Source organism: Heterocephalus glaber, unplaced genomic scaffold, assembly GCF_053883595.1.
Source record: "Heterocephalus glaber isolate CG9 unplaced genomic scaffold, H.glaber_assembly_v1.0 deba00001606, whole genome shotgun sequence".
Classification (NCBI taxonomy): Eukaryota; Metazoa; Chordata; class Mammalia; order Rodentia; family Bathyergidae; genus Heterocephalus; species Heterocephalus glaber.
In genome coordinates, this window is record NW_028258377.1 from 28,711,360 (window position 1) to 28,737,546 (window position 26,187).

Genomic DNA, 26,187 nt, shown 5'->3' on the forward strand with positions numbered 1-26,187 from the left:
ACCCACCTCTTCCTCTGCATCGGTGCCATCTCTGCCCCTCAGCAGGTGTGCTGCCAACACAGCGCGGAGCATTTCAGAGGGCTTTGCACATCTGTGTTCATCCTTTGCTCGGTGTGAACTGTATTAATAATTGCCAGCATCTTTAGCATCTGTAATGCATCAGACTGAGTGGTAAGGGTTTTAGCAACTTGATCTTAATAAATCCCTAGGAGAGAGATACTTTCAGTACCCCATCTTATCAAGGCTGTGAGAATTTAGGAGAATTTGCTTTGAGCCAAGCATGGTGGTGCAGACCCATAATCCCAGCACTCTGGGAGGCTGAGCAGGAGAATTGCAGGTTCAAGCCTAGCCTGGGTGGCTTAGTCAGACCCTGTCTCAAAATAAAAGCTTAAGTGTGTATCCCAGGGCAGAGGCCTGGGTCCAATTCCCAGTGCAAGGAAAAAAAGAAAGAAAGGGAAGGCGGAGAGAGAGAAAAGGGAGGGAAGATAGAAGGAAGGAAAGAAGGGAGTTAGTTGCTTTGGGTTGCCCAGCTAATATATGGCAGACAAGATTTGAGACCAGAAATGCCTGATGCCAGGCCGGTGCTCTTAACCTCTTGTCTCCTGCTTCTTGGTGTCTTGGGAGGGAGCCCTGGCAACCAGTGTTCTGAGATGTGTTCAGAAATGTGACTGCTTCATTTGGCCCTAAGCAAGATCCATTATGTAGTCACGAGCCCTAAGCACAGCCCTCTTGGGGTTTGCCCCTCACAAAGAGGCCTTGCTAAAAGCACAGCCTGGCTGTGACCATCTGTCTGGCTTGGGGAGGATTACTGTTTAGTGTGCTCCTGTCTGAAACACTGTCCCTAGGACACAGCTCTGCCGCGCCACCCTGCCATTTAAAATCTCCCGAGGCTTACTAAGGACCTCGGTAAAGACCAACCTCTCTGACCCTGTGCCTTTTTCTTCTTCACCCTCGGGGTTCCGGCCCCACTGGCCACGCAGAGCTTTGTGTGAGCCATTCTCTCTGCCTGGATGGCTTCTTGTTCCCTTTGGCCCCTGAACCTGGTGAAATGTCGCCATGGGGCTGCACTCTGGAAACCTTCCCGCGCTACTCCCGACAGGTCAGGACTCTCACGTGTAGACCTATGGCATCATGCTTTGAATGAACACCAGCTGCTCCCAGTGGTAGCCCGTGAGTTGCAGAGAGAGAAAGGAGCTTGGCACATGGTAGGAACTCTTTAAGAGCAGTTGTGCAATCAGCACACTGACTGGAGCTAAGGGTTCCTTTAGAACCTGGCTTCTGCACCTCTCTAGATTGCCCTTAATGAGGAGTAGAAGAAGGCTCCAAAGACCCTGGGCTCAAAGTAGCCAGCTGCAATTAGGACATTCCTTTGGCAGCTACTATTTTATCTTTAGATTTCCATCAGATCTTTCAGTCTCCCCCACGGCCTGTTATGGTCCTGTTGTATTGCATTTCCCAGCTGATGGCACCCATTTGCTGCTGTGACTCTGTGTTCCTCACCATAAATTCCCACCAGTGCCGCACCCAGCTGGAGAAGCACAGCTTTAGAGTTGTCCAAGTCTTCTTGTTTTCCACTTGGAACCTTCTACCTGCTGTTGGTTACAGTCTCTTTAACTGCTATGGTTTACTCTCCCGCTGTCTGTGACTTTTCCACCTCGGGCCAGCTGTATTTCCTGGGTTTTGCATGGGACTCAAGCTCATTGGGAATGCAGCCTGTGTGCTACTTGAAGCCTCAAATCAACACATACCCCCTTTTACCTTGGGCAGACATGCAGGGCTTGCAAGACATCAGTGAGGGCACTTCAGAGCACAGGGGAAATCTTCAGAGGGCACTTCAGAGTGTGGCCTTTGGCCTGCCGCTGTCTGTGATCTGTGGGCTGCATCGAGGCTGCAGGGGCAGGGGCCATGGCGGCTCTCCCCCAGCGTCTGTCTGGGGACCCAGGACATGCAGCACACACTGGAGACTCCTTTGTTCTGCTGTCGCCATGCCAGAGGGCAGGGGCTTCAGACGAGAAGCAGATGCCCCGACCCATGCGTCTGCGGGCTGCAGCCAGCCTCCAGGCGGCACGAACGGGATTTTCAGGACACCTGCCATATGCTCCAGAGGCCTGAGGAAAGAAAAGTTTCCATGACAGCCTGAAATCCTATTCATTTCTCCCTCCCTCATCTCTGGCTGATAGTCAGCCAGCCATAAGGGGGGTCACCTTGCCTCGGGACATTTGGAATTCTGCTAATTTGGTCCCAAAGTATTGGGGGATAAGAGCTAGGATTCTTCCCCACCTGTGGTGCCCAGGTTTCTCAAGCTGCTTCCAGATAAGGGCTTTTGCAGAGATGGGACCTTCTTACCTGCCTACCATCCCTCCCGCTTTGATAATACAGGAAGCAGGCAAGGGCCGTGTCTGTGGAAGGAAGTCCAGAAGCCAGAGTGCTTAGTTCATTCCACAGGACACGAGACAAAGCCACCCCTTTGTCTGTGACTGAGCGAATCGCATCTCCTGCCTTAGCATAGGGCAGAATGGCAACCTGTAGGATAGATGCAGGTGCACTGGAAGTACAGGAAAGTCACTCTCTTCTTTAGTCTTTCATACATCACCCCACAGTTGTTCTTTACTGGTTCTTGTTAATTAATAGGATGATTTGACAGAATGGAGACCCCAGGAATTCCAGGTGAGTTGGCCTTGACAGTGAACCCTGACACTGTCCACACAGTGGCCGGAGCTTCATGGTGTGCTGGCTCCACACTGCACCTGTCCCTGTGCCCAGTGCTGTACACGCTTCACTTGGGACCCTCACCCCCAGCCTGTGTGGTCCTGCTCTCAGATGCCCACTTCTTAGTTTCAAAAAGGCCAGCTAATGGGGGCTGGGGATGTAGCTCAGTGGCAGTGTACCTATCTGGCAAGCGCAAGGTCCTGAGTTCGATCCCCGGTTCTGCAAAAGAAAAAAAAGGCTGGCTAACTTGCCCAGGGTCACACTGCTTGGTGCTTTTCTTTTTCTTTTTTAAAATTGAGGTATAACTTGTACTACAGTAAAAATTTACCATTTTCAAGCGTTCAGTTAAGTGGCATTTGGTTAGTTCCAGAACATTTTCATCACCCTGAAAGGAACCTTTGGACCAGTTCAGCAGTCGCCTTCCATTCCTTTCCGCCCCTTAGCCTTGGCGACCACTAACCTGCTTTCTGTCTGTTTGGATGTGCCTGTCCTGGCTCTGTCACAGAAAAGGGATCATAGGATCCAGGACCCTTTGTGCCTGGCTTGCTTGGCTTCCTGTAGTGTTGTCAAGGTCACGTGGCAGCATGTGTCACATTTCATTCCTTTGTGAGGCTGGCTCATACTCCCCGGTGTATGCCACAGTCCAGTCATGCAGTCGTTTGTAGATGGATGTTTGGGTCTTTGTGAATAGTGCTGCTATGAACATTCAGGTGCCAGTTTTATCTGAACATTTATTTTCTGTATTTTCAGGTATGCACCTAAGGGGTGACTTGCGGCTCTTATGTTAACTCTGTGTTGAACTTTTTGAGAGGCCTTGGAGTTTTGCTAGGCTTTGGCCTAGCAGTTGCTGCTCAGAGGTGACTGGACTGTTGAGTCCTTAGCTCCAGGGTAGGGACGAGCCTAGGAAGGAGGGAGAGTGGCAGAGAAAGGCAACAGTAGCCTTTGCTAGGGTCCCGTGCCTTAAGTATGAGGCCTTATCATGGTGCAGGAGGTATGAGATATGGGCCAGGCATGGTGGCATGCTCCTGTAATCCCAGCACTCGGGAGGCTGAGTTAGGAGGATTGCCGAGAGTTCAAGGCCAGCCTAAACTACAAAGCGAGACTGTCTCAAAAAACAAAACAAAACAGAAAAAGAAGTGTGAGATGTGTTTTTGTTGTTAAAAAAAAATCCAAAGGTGGGCTGGGGATTTAGCTCAGTGGTTCTACCACCTTCCTCGGAAGCACAAGGACCCACGTTTGATCCCTGGTACCCCCCCCCCCCCAAAATCCAAAAGCTATAGAAGTACTAAGTGTAAAAATCACTTCTCCTGTGTTCACAGACCGCTCCCCACAGTTTGGTGTGTATCCTTGAGGCACAGATGTTCTTGGGTGTTTTTATAACTGAGAAAGCTATTTTTCACTATGAGGAGGAGTACACACTTGTGAACTGCCCAGTAAACAAAATCACCAGCTTCCCTCCCTCCTCCCCCTTTCCATTGTTTTTCCTTCCCCATCTGGTGCCTATCCCATCTCGAGGCTAACTTGTGCCTTCTCTCCCCGTCATTTCCGGCCCCTACTAGCTCCCTGGGAAAACAGGGCTTCTCCCCACCCAGTTGTTTTCCTCGGAACCTGAGGCTTTCAGTCTGCAAAGCGGTGGTGGGAAGTGGTGGTGGCAGATTCATCTGCTTCTGGGGGTGAAGTTGCAACTTCCAGTTTTTGGAGGTGAGGCTAAGTCCTGTGCTGGCCTTCCTCTCTGCCCGGGAGGCCCCCACTTTGGGCACAGTGCTCCTACAGCCCCGAGCGGGTCTCTAATGGTGTGCATAGCTCACCTGTAGAGGCCCAGCTTCCCACTGTAGGTTTCTTGGATGGTGTACTCCCTGGACAAGACCAGAAAAAGAAAATAAAATGTTTCCCATCCCACTTTGACAGAGATCACCTCTGGAAACAGTTTCTGTGTCTTCCAGAATTGGTCTACTGGATTCTTCTAAAAATGTTCTATGCATATGCAAACACACAGTCAGTCCTTATTATCCTTATTCATAGATTCTGTACTCACGAACTTAGCTATTTGCTCATTTTTTTCCTCTTGTATGGCACTAGTAGAAGAACCCAGGCCCTTATGCATGCTAGGCAAGTGCTCTACCACTGAGCTACACCCCCAGCACTTTGCAAAATTCTTTTAAACTCCAAGTCGATGATGGTATTTTTCAGTCCTTCTCAGACAAGTACAGAACAGCGACAAGTTTGTGTTGCCATGGGTGCGTATGCTCAGCTCAGATGGAACAGGGCTGAGGTGCTCTGCCTTCTTGCTTTAGTCCTGTACTGTAAACAGGTGTGTGTGTGTGTGTGTGTGTGTGTGTGTGTGTTCTTTTTAGTGTTGTGTTTTCCTCATTTTTGTTTGTTTCTTTGTTTTTGGTATCGGGGATCGAACTCAGGTTCTTGTGCTTCCGAGGCAGGCGGTGGAACCACTGATCTAAATCCTCGGCCCTTTACCTCATTTTTGTACCTTTTGCTGGTGTTTTACTGTGTGCGACAGCCCTAGGGCATATGCTGAAGGGCTGTCCAGCATTAGCACTAAGCTCAAGCAGGCTGAGATGTTCTTGCAGGGAATATATGTGTGTGTTTAGATAAGCTTTGCTTGGGCCTAGCTTGTAGTGCTTTTGACTGTGAGTTCACTGTTAACAAAACCATGATATGGTACATTGAACAGAAATACCAAAACAAGTTATGATTGCTGGATTGATGGAATGTTACCATCAGCGGCTACAGGATCCTAGTCCCTTTCCTTCCCCTAAAAGCAGTAATTCATTCTTCACTAATTCACTAATCAAGCTGACTTTATGACCACCATGACTAACAAAATCATCAGTACAGGGCTGGGGATTTAGCTCAGTGGTTCTGTCACCTGCCTCGCAAGCACAAGATCCCAAGTTCGATCCCCGGTACCCACCCCCAAAAAAGTGAGAGATACAGAAGGTGCTTTCTTCCCAGTGCATTGAGGAGCATCTTCCCCATCAGCTCATGTGCACTTAACCTTACTCCTTTTTTTGGGTGTAGATCTTCATTTTGTAAACACCACCCTTTATTTCACGATTCCCCTCTGTGTCACCCTCCATTGTTCTCCCTCCTGTGCACAGTGTGACAGCAGCTGTCTTTCTCCCTGTGTCTTTCCACACGTATGTGACTCTGCCTCTGAGCTGCACTCCCAGAGGTGGAATTGTTTTCTTCAAGGAGTGTGTGCCTTCAGGATTTGGGTGGTAGTGCTTAATTGCTTTGCAGAGGTTTTAACTCAGGTGGGAGCTGACCACATTGCTTTGTTCTTAATTGAACCGAACTTGGGGGAGCCTTTGGAATCAGTCCTCTCCACCTGAGCAATGAACTGCCCAAATGAGCAATGCCTCTTCTGTCCTCGCCCTCACCAGGGTCCACCTCAGCTTACCCTCTGTTCCCTGTGGCCAGTGTGCTGTCCACATGCACAGACCAGGAATAGTTGCAGACCAATTGCTTTTAGGGCTTCTTAAGGCAGAAATCAATAACTTCATCTCTTAGGGCAAATACAAATAAAAGCTGTTGCCTTCCAGGTGTCCCCATGGGCCTCAGGAGATTCTAGGAGAGGGCTGCCTCCTCCCAGGGAGCCACCTTCCTTCTCCTGGCTCGGAGAGCGCCTCCCCACTCAGCCCTCCCTCCAGCCCTCCTGCGTGCACCCTGCCCCTGCTTTGATTTCTCTGCAACTGCTGCTTCTGCAGAATTACTTCTTTGACAGCAAAGCTGGGGGCAGGATGGGTTGACCCCCGCTGGCGATTTTGCTGAAGATTTCCGGAAACTTGAAAGCAGTCTTAATCCCTCTTGGTAGACAGGGATGAACTAATGCGCTGCTTCCTGCTGGGGGAAGTTAAGCACAGCCGGCCCCCAAAGCTGAAATGCTTGAGATACCTCCAGGGTTCTAATGGTGGGAAGCAGAGGAAAGGGGGGAGATTTTTCCAGGACAAAACAAGATTTCCTGCCAGAATTAAACACAAACTTGCCAGAGAACATGGCAGTCCCCATGCAGGAGATAACTGAGTGAACCTTGTGGTTCACACAAGGATGGCTAGGAGGAACACTTCTGTTTCCTCCCTGCTATGGAGAACATTTGTGAATGGCTTAACATTTCAGAAATCAGGATGGATCTTACATCTGATGTGTACACTTCACGTGACAACCACCCCCCACCCCACCCCACCCCACCCCACCAAGGCTGCTGTGTTTTCTCATCAGTGGCGTCTGGGTGGTGGCCACACTGGAAAGGATGATCCATGTAATGAGTGCCACACTGAATCAGTCCAGGCTCGAGCACGAGTGTTGTAGCACAGGGAGCCAGAGGACATGGTGATTTTCCATTTCCTGTTCTCATCTCTGCAGACTGGCAAGCTTAGAGCTATTTCAGGGGAGGGATTGTGTGTGAACTGCCTGTCAGACTCTACCAGAAACTCTTAAATTGTACAATTTGCCTTAGCAGGTCTAGCGCCCAGACCTGTTTGTCCAGGACGTGGAGTTCTGAGCTCTGAGTGTGAGGAGGGTTTTTTTGTTTTGTTTTGGGGGGGGGGTGTTGGTACCAGGGATCGAACTCGGGACCTTGTGCTTGTGAGGCAGGCGGTGGAACCACTGAGCTAAATCCCCGGCCCTGAGTGTGAGGTTTTTCTGGGGAGGAGTGGAGGATTTAAATGAACATAGTGTTCAGGAACCCTTAACCCCACACAAGCAAATCATTAAAAAAAAATTTGATTTGAACTCTGCTGTGTTGGAGATACTGTCTGCCCCAGGGGGACATGGTGAATTGAATGCACAACTCCTGTCCGTGGAATTCTTCTACACATGGTCTATATGTGTGCGTGCACTGTGCATATGTATCATGTGTGATACATGCCTGTGCATGTACTATGCGCTGGGCCTGTTAGGTGTTGCATGGACAGTAGAGGAGTTGCATATGATCTGGAAACATCTGCAGAACACAGTTTTAAACCTGCTTTACCTGATGATACCTGGGCAAGTGCCACAAACGAGCCGGTCACCTTTCTAAAAACATCTGAGTGTCCTTGCCGTTAGGAGAACAGCCTGCTGACAGTACAGCAGTACCGGGACACTGACAACTGACATCAGCACCCCTTCTACTCTTCATGCTATCTGAGGTCTGGCTGCTGGGAGTCAGCTAATTGTTTTAATGTTCTTTTTATTTACATTAACAGAGAACCCACCTATGGTGACTCTATGTTTTATAGCACATTATATACCTTGCTAGGGCCAGGATTGTATTATGCCCATTCTCTTATTTTGAAGCTTTTATTGTTTTGGGCACTGGGGATACAACCTGGGCCTTTGCACATGCTTGGTACACACTCTGCCCCTGAGCTATACCTCTGGCCCCCATTCTCCCCATTAAGGCTAAATTCCTGAAGGAAGAGCCCTGGAGTCCTATTCAGTGGACTTTGCCCCCTAGCAAACTCCCCAGCCCGTTTCTTGGTTGGATCTCTTGCTTGCCTTTTCTGGGATGCTCAGGTTCGAGGGGTGGAGCTCTCACTAACACTGGGCAGTGACCCCTGGTGCCCGGGACCTGCCCTTCACCTACACCTGTCACCTCCCGGTTTCACATTCAAAAGAAATACACCAGCTGTTGCATACCTGGTGGTGAGGTTACAGATTATTTTTGTGTTTGGTCAGTTCACCCAAATTTTCAACACTGTCTTCAAGGAGTATGTATGTGTTGGCTCTCCCATCTCCTACTTCTTAATTTTAATGACAAATATTTCAGTGTCTAGACAGGAAAAGTCATCTTTGTCACCAGCTCAGTGGGGTTTCTGGGTAGGAAACTCTGACACCTCCTGACTCGGGGGCTGTTGTAAAAGTAGACTCATGCAGAGATATTCTTGGCCCGGAGCAGATCCTCATTCTGGGTCCTTCTCTGCCAATTCTGGCTTTTGCTTCCCATCAGTAGTATTTTGCCTTCTGAATAGTTTTCATTTCCTCAGTGGGAAAGTGATATTTGTTCCTTTTGGAAAATTAAAAGATAGAAAAAATACAAAGAATAAAGTAAAAATACTTCTAACTTTACTATATTTTCCGTCTATAATCAGAATTTGGAGATAAATCTTAGCCTCTGTAATAAAATGGAACAGCTGGGCCAGGGATTTAGCTCAGTGGTTTCGCCACCTGCCTTGCAAGCGCAAGGGTCTGAGTTCGATCTCTGGTACCAAATAAATAAATAAATAAAATGGAGCAGCTAATGTTTATTAGGTGTTAATATGCCAGGCAGCATTTTGACTTTTCTTTTTTACACATATTCATTCATTTAACTCTCAAAGGAGTCCCTAAAACTTACCTAAAGTACTCAGCCGGAAGGGTGTAGACAGGCCGGGGACACAGAATCAGCTTGAGGACGCATCAGTGGCTTTGGTCCCTGTGCATCAGTGGCCTTTGTGTTTCAACCGGGTCCCCTCTTCCCTGGCCACTCCAGGGAGACTCCTGGGTCTTCTGCTTGTGCACTCTGTGTCGGAACATCAGCCCTCAGAGCAGAGGATCCGAGGTCCCTGGTGTCCACACCTATCTGCTCTTTCAGCAGCTGCAGCCCTGGTCCAGAGCCACCATGGTGGACAGCTGTGAGCATTCTGCACAGCGTGACCAAGACTCAGGGCAGGAGAAGGCTCCACTCCACCACAGGAAGCGTTTGCTCCCACCCTGGCCCCAGTGCCAGCCATGCATGTGACACACGGCTCCTGTCCCACAGCCCCAGTTCAGGTCTCCTACAGAGCAGAGCATAAAAGAGGCAGGGCTTGACTGAGGCTGCTGAGTGAAATCATCACACCAGTTCTTTCATCCTCAGACAGGGAAGTCCTCACATCGAGAAAGGACGCCCAAGTGTGACCCAGCTAGCTAAATGCCACCTCTGGCCCTGGCGCGTTTCCACAGCTTCCTCCTGAAGAAAACAGCCACCCACAACCTCACCTTGAACAATGTTTCCAAAATGGGTCTTGGGGATTGATTCTACCTGTCGGAATGTACTTGCTTTTATCCTTCCATCCATCCATCCATCCGTGCATTCGTGCGTGATCTATCCAGGCTTGCTGTAGGCCAGAGACTGGAAATTTAGCTACAAACAAGACAGGAAAGAGAGGCGAAGGGAGCTTTTCCTTTGTCTCCTAAGGCAGGTTCCCAAGTCCCCCTTCACGCCTAGATCTTTAGTACAAAGGATCTGGAATTAAATTGTGTCTTAATTACTTTTCTCTCATTGCTGAGACAAAATACCCAACACCCAAAGTTAAAGGGGAAAGGGTTTATTTAGCTCACAGTTTCCATAATTGGGTGGCTCCAAGACAGAGTGGCACATGGCAGAGGGGTGGCACAGAGGAGAAACAGTTCATGACACCCACACGGTAGCAAAAGCAACAAGTGAACCTGAACAGCGTCTTTCCACGCCTTCATCTTATCTAGACTACTGGGACTAGGGCACTGCCAAACCAATCAGTGGACTGGTTTAGTAACCACATGCCCTTAATCCCAGCATCACACGCTCTAGATTCAGCCACCTCTGGAAAAGCCCCACCTATGATTGCATGAGGCTCTGGGGGAGATCTAGACCCAAACCGTAACAAATCCCTGGTTTGTATAAGCAGAGGGGAGACTGAAGACAGATTATTTTTGGAGAAGTGCATGGTTAGAGGAGGGGCTGCAGCTGGCCTGACACTCGCATCCATGGGAATCCGTGCATCCACAGAAATGGATATGGGTTGCCTTGGGACTGTGTGTGTTTCCATGTTTGTGGTATAAAAAGCTCTGGGCTTCAGAACTGATTATTCATTGATTGATTTTTTTTTTTTTTTTTTGGTACGGGGGTTCAAACTCTGGACCTTGCGCCTTCGAGGCAGGCGGTGGCACCACTGAGCTAAATCCCTGGTCCTAGTCATTGATTTTAAAAAAGAGGGGCTAGGGGCCAATGAACAGGACTGTGGAAGGTGCCAGGTGTGGGAAGCAGAGTAAACACTTTGTTCAGTAAATAGTACAGCAGCCACTGCTGCCACTCGGGGAGGAGGAGCACTTCCAGTACGCCGGGCCCTGTGCCTGACACCTCCATGGATTTCCAAGTGACTGCCCAAGACCACACTGATGGTCACCGGGCAAAGATGGAAGCTGTCCTTGGAGCCCAGACTTGAGGCCCTGGCAGGGGCCCTCCTCCAGAATCCTGGCTCTCTCTGGTCACTGGCTCCTCATAAAGCTGGCCAGGGGTCTGTCCCTGCTAGTGACCCCAAAGGAGGGATCCAAGGAAAATGGAATTAGTATCAGAGAGGTTTCGGGCCAGGGATCTAGCTCAGTGGTTTCGCCGCCTGCCTTGCAAGCGGAAGGACCCGAGTTCAATCCCCGGTACCAAATAAAAAAAAAAAAAGAAAGTATCAGAAGTATCAGAGAGGTTTCTATTGGGCCTGACCCTCCCCAGTGTACACACACACACACACACACACACACACACACACAGCCACTACCTCTGTACCAAGGGCTGAGATGATGCCAGGAAGCCAGTTCAACTGGTGCTGCCTTGTTCCTCCTGTGTTCCTGCACCTCTGTTGCCCATTGGCATTAGCACCACGCAGGGTAGGGCAGGTGCTGCTGCAGGCACGCAGGTAGCCAAGGGGTCCCAATTCCTAATCAACTTTGGTCCTCATTTTCAGATGAAGAGGAGGAGGAAAAAGTGTTTTAAAAGGAGACTGGTGAGCCTGACACAGTGGTGGACACCTGTAATTAGACCACTTAGGAGGCTGAGGCAGGAGGATCACACTTTTGAGGCCAGCCTGGGTAACACAGAGAGAGAGACAGAGACCGGGAGAGACAGGCCATTCTTGGGGAAAGTATCTTTGCCTGTTTTTAAAAGCACTGCATTTCTTTAGGGAAGAAAGTAGCTAGCTGTTGCTTTCAAACCTGGCCCTCTTTAGCCAGGAAACTTCGGGCTCCTCTCTGAGCCTCAGTTTAGCGCCTGAATGAGCAGCGGGCAACCCTGCCAGGCATGAGGGACAGCTGGGGGACCACCTGGCACAGCACCTGAGTCAGCCTGGCCAATGGACAGAGAACACGGCCGGGACAGCAGAAATCGGAATCATTGCAGTTTTACCTTCTTGCCAACATGTACTGAAGATTTTTCTGTCACCAAATTTGTACCTGAGTACATATGTAGATACTGTTTTCTGTAACTAACCTATTTCTCCCTCTATTCTCTACACTTGTTTAATGAGATCCAGAGTCAAATCTTGTTGTTAACCTAGAAATACTGCCTTACTTAAATACTCCTGCTGATTTTTATTATAACAAAAGTGCTTGACTGTAAATGCAGTTTTAAGAATTGTTTCTCAATTTAAATAAAGTTATTTGAATTTCAAAAAGCAAGAAATTTTACCTTTTTGTTTAAGTTTCTTTTAAGCCAGTAAAAATACTGATGATCATTCAAACTGGGTAATGCATTCTTTTTTTTTTTTTTTTTTTTTTGGTACTGGAGATCGAACTCGGGACCCTTCACTTTCGAGGTAGGCAGTAGCACCACTGAGCTAAATCCCCGGCTCCTGGGTAATGCATTCTTAAGGGCTCATTGTAACATTTTTTGTCATCCTCTTTTTTCTCTCTTTTTGTTGGTACATTTTAAATTTTCAAAAATAGTTTTTCTTCTGAGCAATTAAAACTGTTGATTCTTGCAGGTCAGGTGAGGCACTCCTGTAATCCCAGCTACTTGAGAGGCGGAGGCGGGAGGATTGTAAATTTCAAGGCCAGTCCAGGCAATTTAGAGAGATCCTGTCTCAAAATTTAAAAACTAAAAAGGGCTGGGAATGTAGCTTAGTGCTTATGGGTTTAATCCTCGGGACTGCAAAAAATTAAAATAAAATACTGATTCTCTTGGTCCTAATTCAGAGAAGTCAGGAATCCCCTTGTTCTCCCTCGAAGATGGAAGAAGATAGGCTGCCTTTCAGGGAAGCCACAGTCACAGAAACAGAGAGGAGGGTGGTGAGGGGAAAGGGGACAGATGGGGACTTGAGTGGGTACAGAGTTCCAGGTTTACAAGCTGGAGATTGAGCTCAGTGGCTCTGCGTCTGCTTGGCAAGCGCAAGGCCCTGAGTTCGATCCCGATAGCAGAAAAAAAACAACAGATGAACAGTTCTGAGCCGAGTGTGGTGGTGCACACCCATAATACCATCACTCAGGAGGCTGAGGCAGGAGGGGAGGGTCACAGTGGGTTCGAGGCCAGCCTGGACTACATAATGAGATCCTGTCTCAGAAAAACAAACAAAACAAACAGTTCTGGAGGTAGGTGGTGGTGGTGATTGTACATCTTTGTCAGTGTCCTTCAAGCCACTGAACTGCACGATTAAAAAGTGTAAATGTGGTTTTCACCAGAGTTGGTTTGGTTTTTTTCTGTAAAAAGAAGCAAAGCCAGTGGGCAAATGTCCCTGCTGAGCTAGGTGAACAGCATCCTGCCGCCACAGCCTAGTATGTGGTCAAGAGTTGAGGCCACTTGGCTGGACTCCAGGTGGTCAGTGCTCTGGCTGTGACCTCGTGTCGCCTGCTGTCTGTGCCCCAGCCTCAACAGCAGGCAGCACAGGGCACACGCAAGGCATCAGCTGCGGACTTCACCCCCAGCTCCCGGCTGCACATGCGTCTGCCTGGCCTGAGCGCCACCTCTAGTGCTTCATAGTCCAGGGGTCGTTTGGGTTTTTGTTTTTTGTTTTATATCCATTCAGTTTATCTGTACATTTTAGGTATACAATACAATGACATTCATCATTGGGATCTTGTACCTGTACATGATGTCTCTTGGTTCTTATTTTTTCCCCATTCCCCAGCCCTCCCTTCACCCCCTCCACCCTTCCCTATTTACAAAGACTTTGTTTCCATTTTTTCCTTTTCTCATATTTATTCCTATCTATCTGGGGTCGTTTTGAATCTGAGAAGTGTGTTGAGATTCGTAATGTGCAGATATGGGTCTGTGTGAACAGCAAAAAAAAAAAAAAGTAGAGTAATGGAATTTGTAAAATGTCATTTTCATCCACCGTTGTAATAATTTATTCGGGAAGGGGTCATCTAGTTATTAGTCTCACAGGGAAGTTGCTACCTTTAAAATGGATAGATCGAGGGCCAGGGATTGAGCTCAGTGGTTTCACCACTTGCTGCGCAAGCGCAAGGACCTGAGTTCGATCCCCGGTACCAAAAAAAAAAAAGAAGGATAGATCGAATGTCGCCACCTCGCCCAGGTAGTCACTCGGCGTCCCCCTTGCTGGGGCACAGTGACATTTGTGCGACTCTTGACGTGATCCCGTAAGAAGAACCAAACATCACTTCCATGGTGTTTTCTTGCCCAGACTGTTCCAGCTGTGTCCAATCGCGAGGTAAAAATCCAGCCAATCTGAAATGGGGACAGTTTATAAGACAACTGCCCCAGGTTCTTCCAGAGGGCCAGTGTCACAAAGAATAAGCCAGATATGGGGCTAAAGAGATCTTACAGGCTTGGGATGTGTGGGGATGTACCTCACTGGTAGAGCACTTGTCTAGCATATGTGAGGACCTGGGCTGGGTCCTCAGGACCACAAAACAAGACAGCAGATTTCATGTGAGAACTTGGTTTGGATCCTGGATCCTTGGAGAAAGTTAAATATGGACTGAATAGCAGAGTGTTATTACTGTAGATTTTGATGGCTTGGAATTGCCAGTACTATGATGATTGTAGGAAATTATCCTCAGGAATAAATGCTGAAAGGGTGCCATGTCACCTCTAAAGCTTAACAAGAAATGGAGCTGCGGGGCGTGGTGGCACACACCTGTAATCCCAGTGCTCTGGGAGGCTGAGGCAGGAGGGTCACAAGTTCAAGCACAGTCTGGGCAATTTAGTGATGTAGCAAGACTCTCTCAAAATAAAAAGAGGGTGGGGCTGTAGCTCAGTGCAAAGGCCCTGGGTTCAATCCTCAGTACCACCAAGAAAAATAAAACAAGAAATGGTCCAGAAGAACGAACATTTATATACAAACACACGCGCACACATCTCAGTGTGTTTCATTGTCCACAATTGGGGAATGGGGGGGGGGGCGTCTTGTGTGCTCATTGTTCTTTCATCTTTTCTGTGGATTTGAAGATTTTCAAAATAAGAAGTGCATGGAGTAGACAGGAGCTCATGGCTATTGTGTGGCTGGGAAGCTGTCCCAGTGTCTCCCAGGGGACCTGCCCAAAGACTTCCATGCTTCTGCTGCATGTGAGGTTCGTTGATAAGGAGGAAGCAGCTGAGGAACAGCGCTCAGTAGTGGCAGTGTGGAGCACAAAGGGCCAGCCCCACTCCTGGGAGGAGGGGAGGAAATGCCTGCGGAGCATGTGCAACTCTAGGAAACTCATAAAGTCTTTTCTGGCTGTGAAATGTGTTGTGCTGCAGTCAGGCTGGCCAGCAAGTGAGAGCAAGGGCTTCAAAGTCGTTTCTAGGTGTAGGAGCTGAGCTCTCGGGCCTGGCTGTCCCTGGAGGAGCCTGCTGGGATGCAGGCCCAGCTCTGCCCGGCTCCGACCATCTGCAGTGTGGGTCCTGAGGCGTCCCCAGTGTAGGAGTGAGACTCCTCAGTGAGCTGCAGCCCTGCTGTTGGCCTGGAGGCAGAGCTCTGGAAGGTCTGGAAATCGGGAGGAGAGGAGAGGAAAGTAATCTGATTGAGTGTCTGCTGGCAGGTGAGAATGCTGGCTGCCAGTGACTCTGGGGAAGGGCCTCAGCGCCTCCCCTGGCATGCTGCGTGACTCTCCACCAGGAAGAAAAGCGAGCTCATGGGGCTGCAGGTGTAGCTCAGTGGTAGAGTACTTGCCTAGTGTACATGAAACCCTGGGTTTGATCTCAAGCACTGGAGAAACAGAGTGGAGAGCTTGTATTTTTTGAGTGGATACAGCCAGGGGAACTTGGGAGTGTTGTGAAAAACTGCATGATTATTGGAGGGAAATATAGGGAATTTTAAAAAAAGGCAAATGGCCAGAAACTCCTTCCAGGAAGCACTGATCATACAGTGACTATTTAATGGGCACCTACTATGTGCCAGGATAATGTGCTGGGGGCTGGCAGAGCAGCAGATGGCCTGGACCCCAGTTTAAGACCCATGAGGATAGGAACTGGAGGGCTTGGGATCAGGTGCCGGCCATGTCTGTGAATTTTGATAGCACATCACCTGAATGTGAGATGCACTGAGATGACATCCAGTGGCCTCTGAACTGAGCTCCGGAAGACATAAGATGACTTGAGGAGGGAGGAGCGCTCCCAGCCAGGAGAGGGGTCTGGGTCCTGTGTGGCTGTGTCCTGCGCCTGGGGAAGGGGTGCTGGCGGCCAGGCTGCAGGAGCAGACCCGGCTTCACATTGCAGTGAGGGCTTTGTATCTGCTGTGGTGCAGGCGGTAGGCAGCGCTTCCTTATCTCTCCCGGAACCTCGGGGACGATGAGAACTGGGGCAGAGGCCTCGAAGTGTGAGCAGGTGTGTGAGCACTTTGTTTGTTGTTCCATTTGAGGGCTGGGCAGGGCACCCCGCAGCCTTTCCAACTTTTTCCCCCCGCAAGCTGCTCTGCACCCTGTGAAGCTGGGCTTGGTGGCCGCAGGTGACCAGACTGAGACCAGGCCACGGAGGGGCTCAGCACTGGCTGTGGGGGGTCAGGAGAGGCTTTTGAGAGGCAGTGACTGGGAAGAGGAACCACATGTTGAAGTTACTGGGGCGGGGGGGCTGCGTACACAAGGCAAGGAGAGCACAGTGCTTTCAAAGAAATGCCAGCGGCAGATGTGGGGCGGTGTCCAGAGTGTGGAGCCTGGAGCCCGGAGAGGCTGCATGCACCTGCACTGCCTCACACAGTGGAGCTGTCACCCCCGACTGCCAGGGGCCTTGACCCTCAGCAAAAGAGAAGTCCTCATCCCCTGTGAGCCGTCCACAGCCGACGCCTCTGTCCCTGACCCTTGGCGGGGACACCGCCTGGCCATTTCTCAGAGTCCCTCAGTAGGATCAAGCCCCAGTTGTCCACAGGGTTGCTTGCCAGTGTGCACCATGAGGCTCTCTTGCCTTTCCGGTTGCCTTCCCCTGCCTGCCTATCTTTCCTGGCTCACCTTCCAAGAAGACTGTTTCCAAGGCAACACAAAACAAGACCCCACTTAGAGTTCAAAATCCATACTGAGGACCATGGGGAGCCATTGAGGGACTTTTCCACATCTGAAGGAACAAGGTCAGATGTCCAAGGTCATTCTGGCTCTGGCCTGGAGGTCGAGCTGTGATAGCCGGGCAGGACCTGTGGAGAGCATCTTGTACTCATCCCACCCCCAGCTGCGTTGCTGATTGCTCTGTGTTCAGATTGCTCTGAGCATTTGATGTGCGTTCTCTCATTGAATCTCACAAAGCCTGGAAGCATAGGTTCCATTTTACAGATGAGGAGGCTGAGCCACAGAGAAGTTGAGACACCTGGACATAATCGCACAGCTCCAAGTGATGGTTTGGGGATGCACGCCCAGGCTTGACAGATCGTGAATGTGTTCTTATTCCCCAGCAGTCCCACCTTTCTGCTTCTTCCTGCCCTCTCTGCAAACAGGTGCTAGAAGGTGGGCCTTTAGCATCCTGGCTGTCAGTAAGATCTCCAGTAAGCTGTGCTCTCCTTACACCATAGGTAAGTTTGAGGATAGAGAAGACCATGTGCCCAAGTTGGAGCAGATAAACAGCACGAGGATCCTGAGCAGCCAGAACTTCTCCCTCGGCAAGAAGGAGCTGCTGAGCACAGAGCTGCTGCTCCTGGAGGCCTTCGGCTGGAACCTCTGTCTGCCCACGCCCGCGCACTTCCTGGACTACTACCTCTTGGCCTCCGTCAGCCAGAAGGACCACCACTGCCATGCCTGGCCCACCGTCTGCCCCCGCAAGACCAAAGAGTGCCTCAAGGAGTACGCCCACTACTTCCTCGAGGTCACCCTGCAAGGTGAGGGCCCCGGGCATGAGGGGGGCTCCCACAGCAGGACTGCAGGGGCTGGGGTCGGGTGACCCCAAGGGGCAAGTCTATCCAGAGAGAGCCTCCGGTAAGGACGCCCAGAGCTCCACATCTCCGCTTTCCAGGGGTTGAGCAGAAAAGGGGCAAGGCGTGGCCCAGAGCGTTACTAATGATGCCTGAAAGAAACAGCAGCTTTACAGAGGCAGCCAGCACCCCAGACTTACAGTCGCCGGGCAACCCAGTGTGGTGCCCGGGGACACTGCAGATGGTTTCAGTAGCGCGGACCTGCAGGTAGGCCAGATGCAGAGTGTCCTGTCAGATAGCATGGGGGAGAGAGCTTTGTTCACATGTGAAACTGACCCTGTTCAGGGGCTCTCATTTGAAACCCACTCTTCAAAGTGTCTTAAATCTAGGCCTTAGGTGCACTCAGGAGGCTGAGGCTGGATGGAGGATCACAAAGACAGTCTGAGTTATGTAGTGAGCGAGCTCAAGGCCAACCTAGACTACTCAGCAAGACTCTGTCTCAAAAGAAAACCAAGAACCTAGGTGTTAGGTAAAATGCCAGTCAGAAATACTGGCAGTCAGTAATGGACCACAAACCAAAATGACCTTAAGTGGCAATACCAGTGATTAGGATACCGAGCATTAATTGAGCTCTTACTGCATGCTCAGAATCTTACTCTAGAGCTTTTCCTACTCCTTTAAACTTCACAGTGACCCCACACACACACCATTTCAGTTATTACCATGTTACAAATGAGGGGCTGGAGATTTAGCTCAGTGGTTTCGCCAAATGCTGCGCAAGCACAAGGACCCGGGTTCGATCCCTGGTACCAAAAAAAAAACCAACAACAAACAAATGAAGTGAAATAACTTACCTCACATCATTGCTAGGATTTGAACCGGGAATATGGCTCCATGACTGCACTGTAACCGTAATACCATCTCGCCAATTGGTCCTTTAAAAGACAAAAGCAAGGGCCGGGGATTTAGCTCAGTGGTTCCATTGCCTGCCCCGAAAGCACAAGGACCTGAGTTGATTCCCGGTACCAAAAAAAAAAAAAAAGGCAAAAGTTGAATTAACTGAAAATCATAAACAACTTACGGCAACATACCGATGCACTGAAAGCCAAGTATCATTCCTGAAAACTCCAGTGACCTCAGCTGTTTGTCTCTGAACAAAAATAATGTCCCCTTTGCCATGTTACATCTATTTAGTAGGATGTACGATTTCTCATTAACCTAGGTAAAGTGCCCAGTTTCATTGTGAATATTGAACTCTTACAGCCACTATTTTTTTTTTTTTTCTTTTTTTGGTACCAGGATCAAACTCAGGACCTTGCGCTTCTGAGGCAGGCGTCGGAACCACTGAGCTAAATCTCCAGCCCTTACAGCCACTCTTTCATTCCACAGATTTTACTGACTGCGCCTGTGGGCCAGATGTCCTTGCTTTTTTTGAGTGGGGGGGTACTGAGAATTGAACTCTCAGGACCTTGGGCTTGCCACGTCCTTGCAATTTTACCCTTTAGACACCCTTTGCAGCAGTGTCATTCACCCATAACAAACAGAAAGGAGCCCATGTTCAGGGTTCTGTGTGTAGCCCCTCAGCCAGCTCTTTGCAGTGGACAGTATTTTGAAATATCACCCTGGTTGACCCCATAGCAGAAATCAGAACTGCTGCTGAAGATGAAGTAATGAAACTTAACATTTTCTCATTTTTCATCCATTCTTTTTTTTTTTTTTTTTTTCGTACTAGGGATCGAACTCAGGACCTTGTGCTTTCGAGGCAGGCGCCAGAACCAATGAGCTAAATCCCTGGCTTTTCATCCATTCTTAAGGGCAGCAGTGACCCCCTGGAACCTTCTCACTCGTCCACTTAGGGTGGACATGAAACTACAGGGAAGCTGCACGATGCTGAGTCCTTCCGGGATTCTCTTTCAGATCACATATTCTACAAATTCCAGCCCTCCATGATCGCTGCTGCCTGTGTCGGGGCCTCCAGGATCTGCCTGCAGCTGTCTCCCTGCTGGACCACAGAGCTGCAGAGGATCTCGAACTATTCCCTGGAACATCTCAGTGCCTGCATCGAAATCCTGCTGGTGTAAGTTCCTCTCCTGACCTGCACCTCTGAAATATTGAGGTTTCACTTGCCCTTGAGGGCCTCATCAGCTCAAGGGGCATTTCCTGTGTTTGGAGCGGGTGGTGGCTTCTCATATAAAGTATGCCTGTGGGCCTCGGGGAATTGGCCCTTTCTGTTTGCCATAACTTTGGCTTTGCATTTGTAAGACTGAGGATGAGGGAGAGGAGGGGTTGTGTGCACCTTTTCAAAGGTCTAAGCCCTTTGATCTAAGTCCTGATGTGATCTTGTGGGTAGTCACAGTGAGGGGGTCTCAGAAGCTGCTTTCTCAGACACAGCTGCACAGCTGACCTCCAAGACAGCTAAAACTAGACTGGCTTCACCTAAGAGGCTACAGCCTTCTGCCAGGGGTCCCTGAGAGTCTTGGGAAGGAAGCTCTTCCAGTACCAAAGAAGATGCTTAAAGACATCTTTGATCAAACACTGAAACAGATCTGGGAGGCCGGAAAGGTTCATAGCACCCTTTGGGAGGAGGGCAGACGGGATGGGACAGGTTCTTCAAGGCTTCGCCAGGCCACTCCCCATCCTGCCCACCAAGCGGCAGCCAGTCCCAGATGCTGCCTGACTGACTGATGGGCCCGGATGGTGAAAGCAGAAGCCCCTGGGCCTCAGAGAGCTGTCTCTTACTTAGCTTCCCCATGTGGGGAATGTCAGTCCTGCTCAGAGGCTCATCTTAAAACGCATGCTTTTGCAGAAGGCCCTGAAGGGCAGAGAACACTGCCTGTTGAGTGCTGAAGGGTCCCTGGTATTTAGCCACCCTCCAGCCTCTGGCTGCCCTGACAGCTGGGGCTCTGGGAAGCTCCCATCTCCAGCGTTTACTTACCTACGTACTTACTAACTTAGAGACAGTATCTCTCCTTGTAGTTAAGGCTGGCCTTGAATTCACTGTGCATCACAGGCTGGCCTCAAACTCTCTCCAGTCCTCCTGTCTCAGCCTCCCAAGTGCTGGGATTACAAATGTGCACCACCATTCCCAGCAGAAGCTTTATCTCACATGGGGGAAAAGGATGCTGTATCCTCCTTACCTAAGGAGATACTCAGACCCTAGCGGCAGCTCTCCTGGTGTCTGGCTAGCTGGGGCGTGACCCAGCCATGAGTATTAGGGAGAGACTGCTCTGTGCTCCTTCAGGCGCCCAGGGCTCTCTGCTGAGCCAGCTGCTTTTATAGTGGTGAGCAAAAGCAGATGGACTCAAGTGAGCCTCTGGGGTGTCACCTGCCAAGACAGGGCCACGGGGACAGCTTAGTCTGGTTTTGAGGGGTCCCTGCAGGCAGCAGTTCCAGGCTGGGAGCTGAGCCCTGGGTCTAGCAGGTGAGGAACAGAGGCTTCAGACACCTGCACAGAAGAGCAAGGCCCAGCCCCAGGACACATGCATCTCTCGAGGTCCACCAAGGAAGGCAGAGATGCACACAGGTGTCTGGCGACCTCTCACCTCCAGCTCTCACAGACTCTTTCCCTTTCAGTGCATATGACAGTGTCCTCAAGGATGCCGTTGCGGTCAAGAGCCAGGCCTTGGCAATGGTGCCAGGCACGCCGCCACCCCCCACCCAAGTGCTGTTCCACCCACCCGTCTACCCTGCACTCAGCCAGCCGACGGCCACCCTGGCCCAGCTCCAGGCCCCCGTGCAGGACCTGTGCTTTGCCTACCGGGACTCACTGCAGGCCCACCGTTCCAGGAGCCTGCTCTCAGCGGCCACAGGCCTGTCCCTCCACAGCCCGTACCCCACCCTCCAGCCCCTGGACATGTGTCCCGTGCCCCTCCCTGCGCCCCTCACCAGGCAGATGGCCATTGCAGCCGAGCCGAGGCACTGCCTTGCTACCACCTATGGAAGCAGCTACTTCGGTGGTGGCCACTTGTTTCCCGCAGGCTGTTTTGATAGATAGCCTGTGTAGGGAAGCCTCGAAGACCCAGGTGGAGCAAGAGAGCCTGAAGAGGAGAACTGAGCCAGGGGAGGCAGCAGGAAACCATCCCTGAAGAGCCTGGTGCCCTTGGATGAGGAGGGGTCAGGCTGTTTTTAAACAAAACTAGCCCAGAGCAAAACCTTCAGGGACAGACCTGGCTGGTGAGAGCCCCTCGGAAAAACCTCCACACTGGCCTGGGGTACAGAGAGGTGGCGTGGTGGCCAGTGTCAAGCAGGGCTGGAGTGAATCAAGAAAGACTTGGTAAGAAAGAGGCCAGGGGATGAGAAACTGTACGCAGACCACTCACCCAGAGACTTCTCTGCTCTTTGCCGATAGCAGTTACACCACTGAGAACAGAGGCGCATCCTGATGTGAGCTCAGGACTCCCACGAAGTGTGCAGTGCCATCTCTCAACATCTGTCCCTAGCTCCAGACCGGAAGGGCCCTGGGCTTGCTTGCGCCTGCAGGGCCCAGTGGGTGGCTCTTGTCTTTGTTGTTGACCCTGAAACCTTTCTCGACCTCTTAGATATTTCACATGCTGCTGCTTCTCCAAGTGATCTAGCTTTCTGTCCTGCAAGATGTCTTGTTTACATACTGCGTCAGGGATTTTGTGATACTTGAAAATTCCTTAACATAAAAACAAAATTGTAATTCCCACACTGCCCATCCCAGGTGAGGCTGTTTTACCTCAGCTTGTGAGGGACCCGAGGGGAACAACAGAGCTTCATTTTCAGAAGCAGAGGGTTGAGGGGCTCTCCGTTCCAGAAGATTCCACCACTTGGATGCTGTCTTCATCTGTAGGACTTCGCTAAACCACTCGGGAGGGAACTGGTGTTAAAGACAAAGGCTTGACCAAGGGTGAGACAATCCCACCTCCCTCCACCACGTGCGTACAGTACGTGGGGTTAACCCAGCCGAGGCTTTTAGCTGGGCCAGTGTGGGAGGTTTGCCTACCGCCGCTTGGATCTGGATAGCGGTTGTGCATGCATGGTGTGTGACACTGCACTGCCACCACTGGCAGGCAAGGGGGTGGTGGATGGAAAGCCAGTATTCGGGGATCTGCTGCAGAAGGGATCTCAGGAAGACTCTTGTAACCATGTGCAATATGCTTCTATTCTGACTTGTAGCTTGGTCTCAGCATGTTTTGGGTTGGTTTGTTGTCAGGGGACACACATTGTTCGCCCGTCGGAACTGGGAGGTGCAGAGGACCACAGAAGCAGTTTTTGTTGTTTGTTGTTTGTTTTTTTAAGAAGAAGCCATCTTGGTTTTCTAGACTCATTTGCCAGTCTAGGAGACAGCAGCGGGGGGCCACCAGGAAGGATTTGAAGATGGTGAAGCTTTTTACACAGATGAGAATCTCAGCGTGCAAGCGGTAAGAGACCAGATGTGGATAATGCGCTGCAGCTTTGCCACTCTAGCATAGGAAAGTGCACAGTTCGTTTGTTGTTTTTCTTTTTCCTTTGCTGACCTCTTTCTATTTATGTGCAACTTGTTTGGATTCCAAGTTATTGTATCTGTCTTCTGGGGCTGGGGGCTTGTGACGGGCTCCCTCAGTCACACCAGCTCCCAGAAATACGCAACTGCAATAAACATGTCACCTGCTGTTAGTCTCTGTGCTTTCTTCCTGGGCCTCCCCTTCCCTTCTCCAGCCAGTCCTGGGAGTCTCCCCAGGATGGGAGGTGTTGGGGTTCACAGCAGCAAGACTGGCTTCTTTTGGGCTGGGGATTTAGTTCAGTGGTTCCAGTGCCTGCCAAGCAAGCACTAGGTCCCGAGTTCGATCCCTGGTCCAAAAAAAAAAAAAGACTGGCTTCTTTGGAGCCCCATCCTGCCTCCTAGGACACAGACACCAGGGGCAGACTAAGGCTTGACATCACCCACTCTCCAGTGCTGCTGTCAGGCTGCCAAGGCAGACAAACTGGTAGGGTAGGGAGAGATTTACTCTAAGGAACTGGCTCGCTCGAGGGGATCAGGGTCAAGTGAAAATCTACAGGGCAGCATGCCAGCAGGCTGCCATTCAGGTAAGACCAGGCATGGTGGCACATGTCTGTAATCCCAGCACTCGGGAGGCTGAGGCAGGAGGATAGCTGGGAGTTCAAGGCCTGCCTGGGCTACACAGTGAAACCCTTTCACAAAAAAAAAAGTAAATAAATATTGAAGTAAGTATTGGTATTGCATTTGAGTCTGAAATTTGTAGGAGTGCCCAAAAAATCAGGAAGTCAGGAGTGATTTTTTTTTTTTTTTTGGTACTGGGGATCGAACTCAAGACTTTGCACTTGTGAGGCAGGCAGTGGAACCACTGAGCTAAATCTCCAACCTAGGAATGATTTTTATACTATAGTTTTGAGGCAAAATTCCTTTTCCAGGAAGCTTTTTATTTATTTATTTATTTGGTTGGTTGGTTCCAGGGATCAAACTCAGGTCCTTGCGCTTTCGAAGCAGGCGGCAAAACCACTGAGCTAAATCCCCGGCCCCCCAGGAAGCTTTTTAAATCTTTGCTCAGAAAGCTCTTTGAATAGGGCCCTGCCACATTATGTAGGATAATCAGATTTCCTCTGTGCATGCATGCGTGTGCGTGCGAGAGAGTGTGAGTGTGTGTGTGTGTGTGTGTGTGTGTGTGTGTACACGTTAACAGGGATTGAACCCAGGGCCCTCATACTGAGTAGATCCTCAGGCCTTTCTTTATCTTTTATTAATGAGAAAAGGTCTCGCTAAATCACTAAATTGCCCAGGCTGAGCTCAAATTTTCGATCCTTCTCCAGCCTCTCAGAATGCTCGGACCACAGGTATGCACCACCATGCCCAAGTGATAATCTGCTTTTCTTTTTTTTTTTTTTTTTCTTTTCATCAAGTTTATTGGTACATTTTAGGTATACAATGCAGTTACATTCATCACTGGGAACTTGTACCTTTACATGATATATCTTGGTTCTTATGTTTTTTCCCCATTCCCTTGCCCTCCCTTCACTCCCTCCACCCTTCCCTATTTCCAAAGACTTTGTTTCCATTTTTTTTCCTTTTCTCGTATTTTTTTCCTTTCCCTTCTTTCCTTTTTTTTTTTTTTGGTACTGGGGATCGAACTCAGGTCCTTGCACTTGCAAGGCAGGCGGTGGAACCACTGAGCTAAATCCCCGGCCCTTTTTTGTTAACTTTTTAATACACTTAGACTTGTAGTGATGACTCCCTTCACAACTTTATATTGGTGTTTTGTGCAAATTTTTTTACTTTGTCAGTCTTGACAGATTTGCCAATTTTGTTTTCCTTTTGAACACACCCTTGGCTCTTTGCATATTCTTTATCTTGTTTTTTCTGCCTCATGCATTTCTGTTCCTACCTTTATTAGTCCTCTCGTTGGTGCATTTAGATTTAACTTTTTATATATTTGCTTTGGAAAAAAAAATTGTCATTTTTTACTGTAGGTGGGCAATTAAAACTCAATAAAAATGTTACAAGACTTAAAAAAACATCAATTTTGTGATAGTCTTGATTGTCAACTTTAGATTGAAAAATTGTAGGAAATAAGTCCACTTCTGGTTCTGGACATGCTAAGTGTGTCTCAGCAGGTATTTCCAGAGACAGCTGGCACACAGACCCCTAAATGTCACAGCACTGTCCAGTAGGGAGAAGGTTCAGATGGAACAAAGGCAGGAGAACCAGGTATGGTGGCACATGCCTATAATCTCAGCTCTCTGGGAGGCTGAGGCAAGAGGGTTGCAAATTCAAGACCAGCCTGGGTAATTAGGCCTTGTCTGGCCCAGGGATTTAGCTCAGTGGTGCGCTGTCTGCCTCGAAAGCACAAGGTCCTGAGTTCGATCCCTAGTACAAAAAAATTTAGGCTTTGTCTAAAAATAAAAGGGCAGGCAGGGATTTAACTCACTGGTTCCAGCGCCTGCCTCACAAGCACAAGGTCCCGAGTTCAATCCCCGGTACCAAAAAAAATAAAAATAAATAAAAGGGCCTGGATGTAGGTCAATGGGAAGACCCTAGGTCCAATCCTCACTACCTCACACGTGCATTCACACGCTCACACACACACAAGGGCCAGAGCTGGCCAGCACATACTCTTTTTCTCTGCTTCTTGTCTCCTTTGAGGTGAGCAGCCTTTCTCTACCACACCCTTCCTTCTACCATTACTATTTTTTGCCTCACCTCAGGTCTAAAAACAGTAGAGCCAGCTGTGGTCTGAAACCTTGAACCAAAGGCTTTCTTCCTTTAAATTATTTTTCTCAGGTATTTTGTCATAGAGACAGAAAGCTAACACAACTCAGATTCTTGTTTATGGGAAGTCAATCCATTTGTTTTCTGACAGTCTGAATTTCTTCATGTTTGACAGTTTTACATCTCTTGACATGTTACTGCTGGCAGAAGGTAGCATCTGTCCAGTCATTCTAGTGATTCCTAAGAGTGGGGTACGGAGGTCCTTGATGGTCACAGTAGACTCCTCTCTGCCCCTAGGTTTTACTTCCTGTGCTGAGAAGACTGTTGGGTAGATATACA

At 49.5% G+C, this 26,187-nt stretch overlaps 1 protein-coding gene and 1 long non-coding RNA gene across 6 annotated transcripts in view; one reads left to right on the plus strand and one right to left on the minus strand.

Moving 5' to 3' along the window:
- Ccnjl (cyclin J like) overlaps window positions 1–23,300 on the plus strand; it is a 48,108-nt gene extending 24,808 nt beyond the window's left edge. For all 5 annotated transcript variants that reach the window (XM_087194879.1, XM_087194878.1, XM_087194881.1 and 2 more), the window contains 3 exons: window positions 17,346–17,648; window positions 19,599–19,758; window positions 21,255–23,300. In XM_087194879.1, the coding sequence (XP_087051005.1) occupies window positions 17,346–17,648; window positions 19,599–19,758; window positions 21,255–21,675 (884 nt within the window). In that variant the 3' untranslated portion in view covers window positions 21,676–23,300. The remainder of the gene's footprint in view (window positions 1–17,345; window positions 17,649–19,598; window positions 19,759–21,254) is intronic.
- On the minus strand, window positions 7,949–19,603 carry LOC147822980 (uncharacterized). The gene is made up of 3 exons (XR_015444814.1): window positions 18,536–19,603; window positions 9,044–9,811; window positions 7,949–8,713 (listed from the first exon to the last, which is right to left on the minus strand). It is a non-coding gene; the product is annotated as an uncharacterized LOC147822980 (long non-coding RNA).
- Window positions 23,301–26,187: the final 2,887 nt, after the last annotated feature.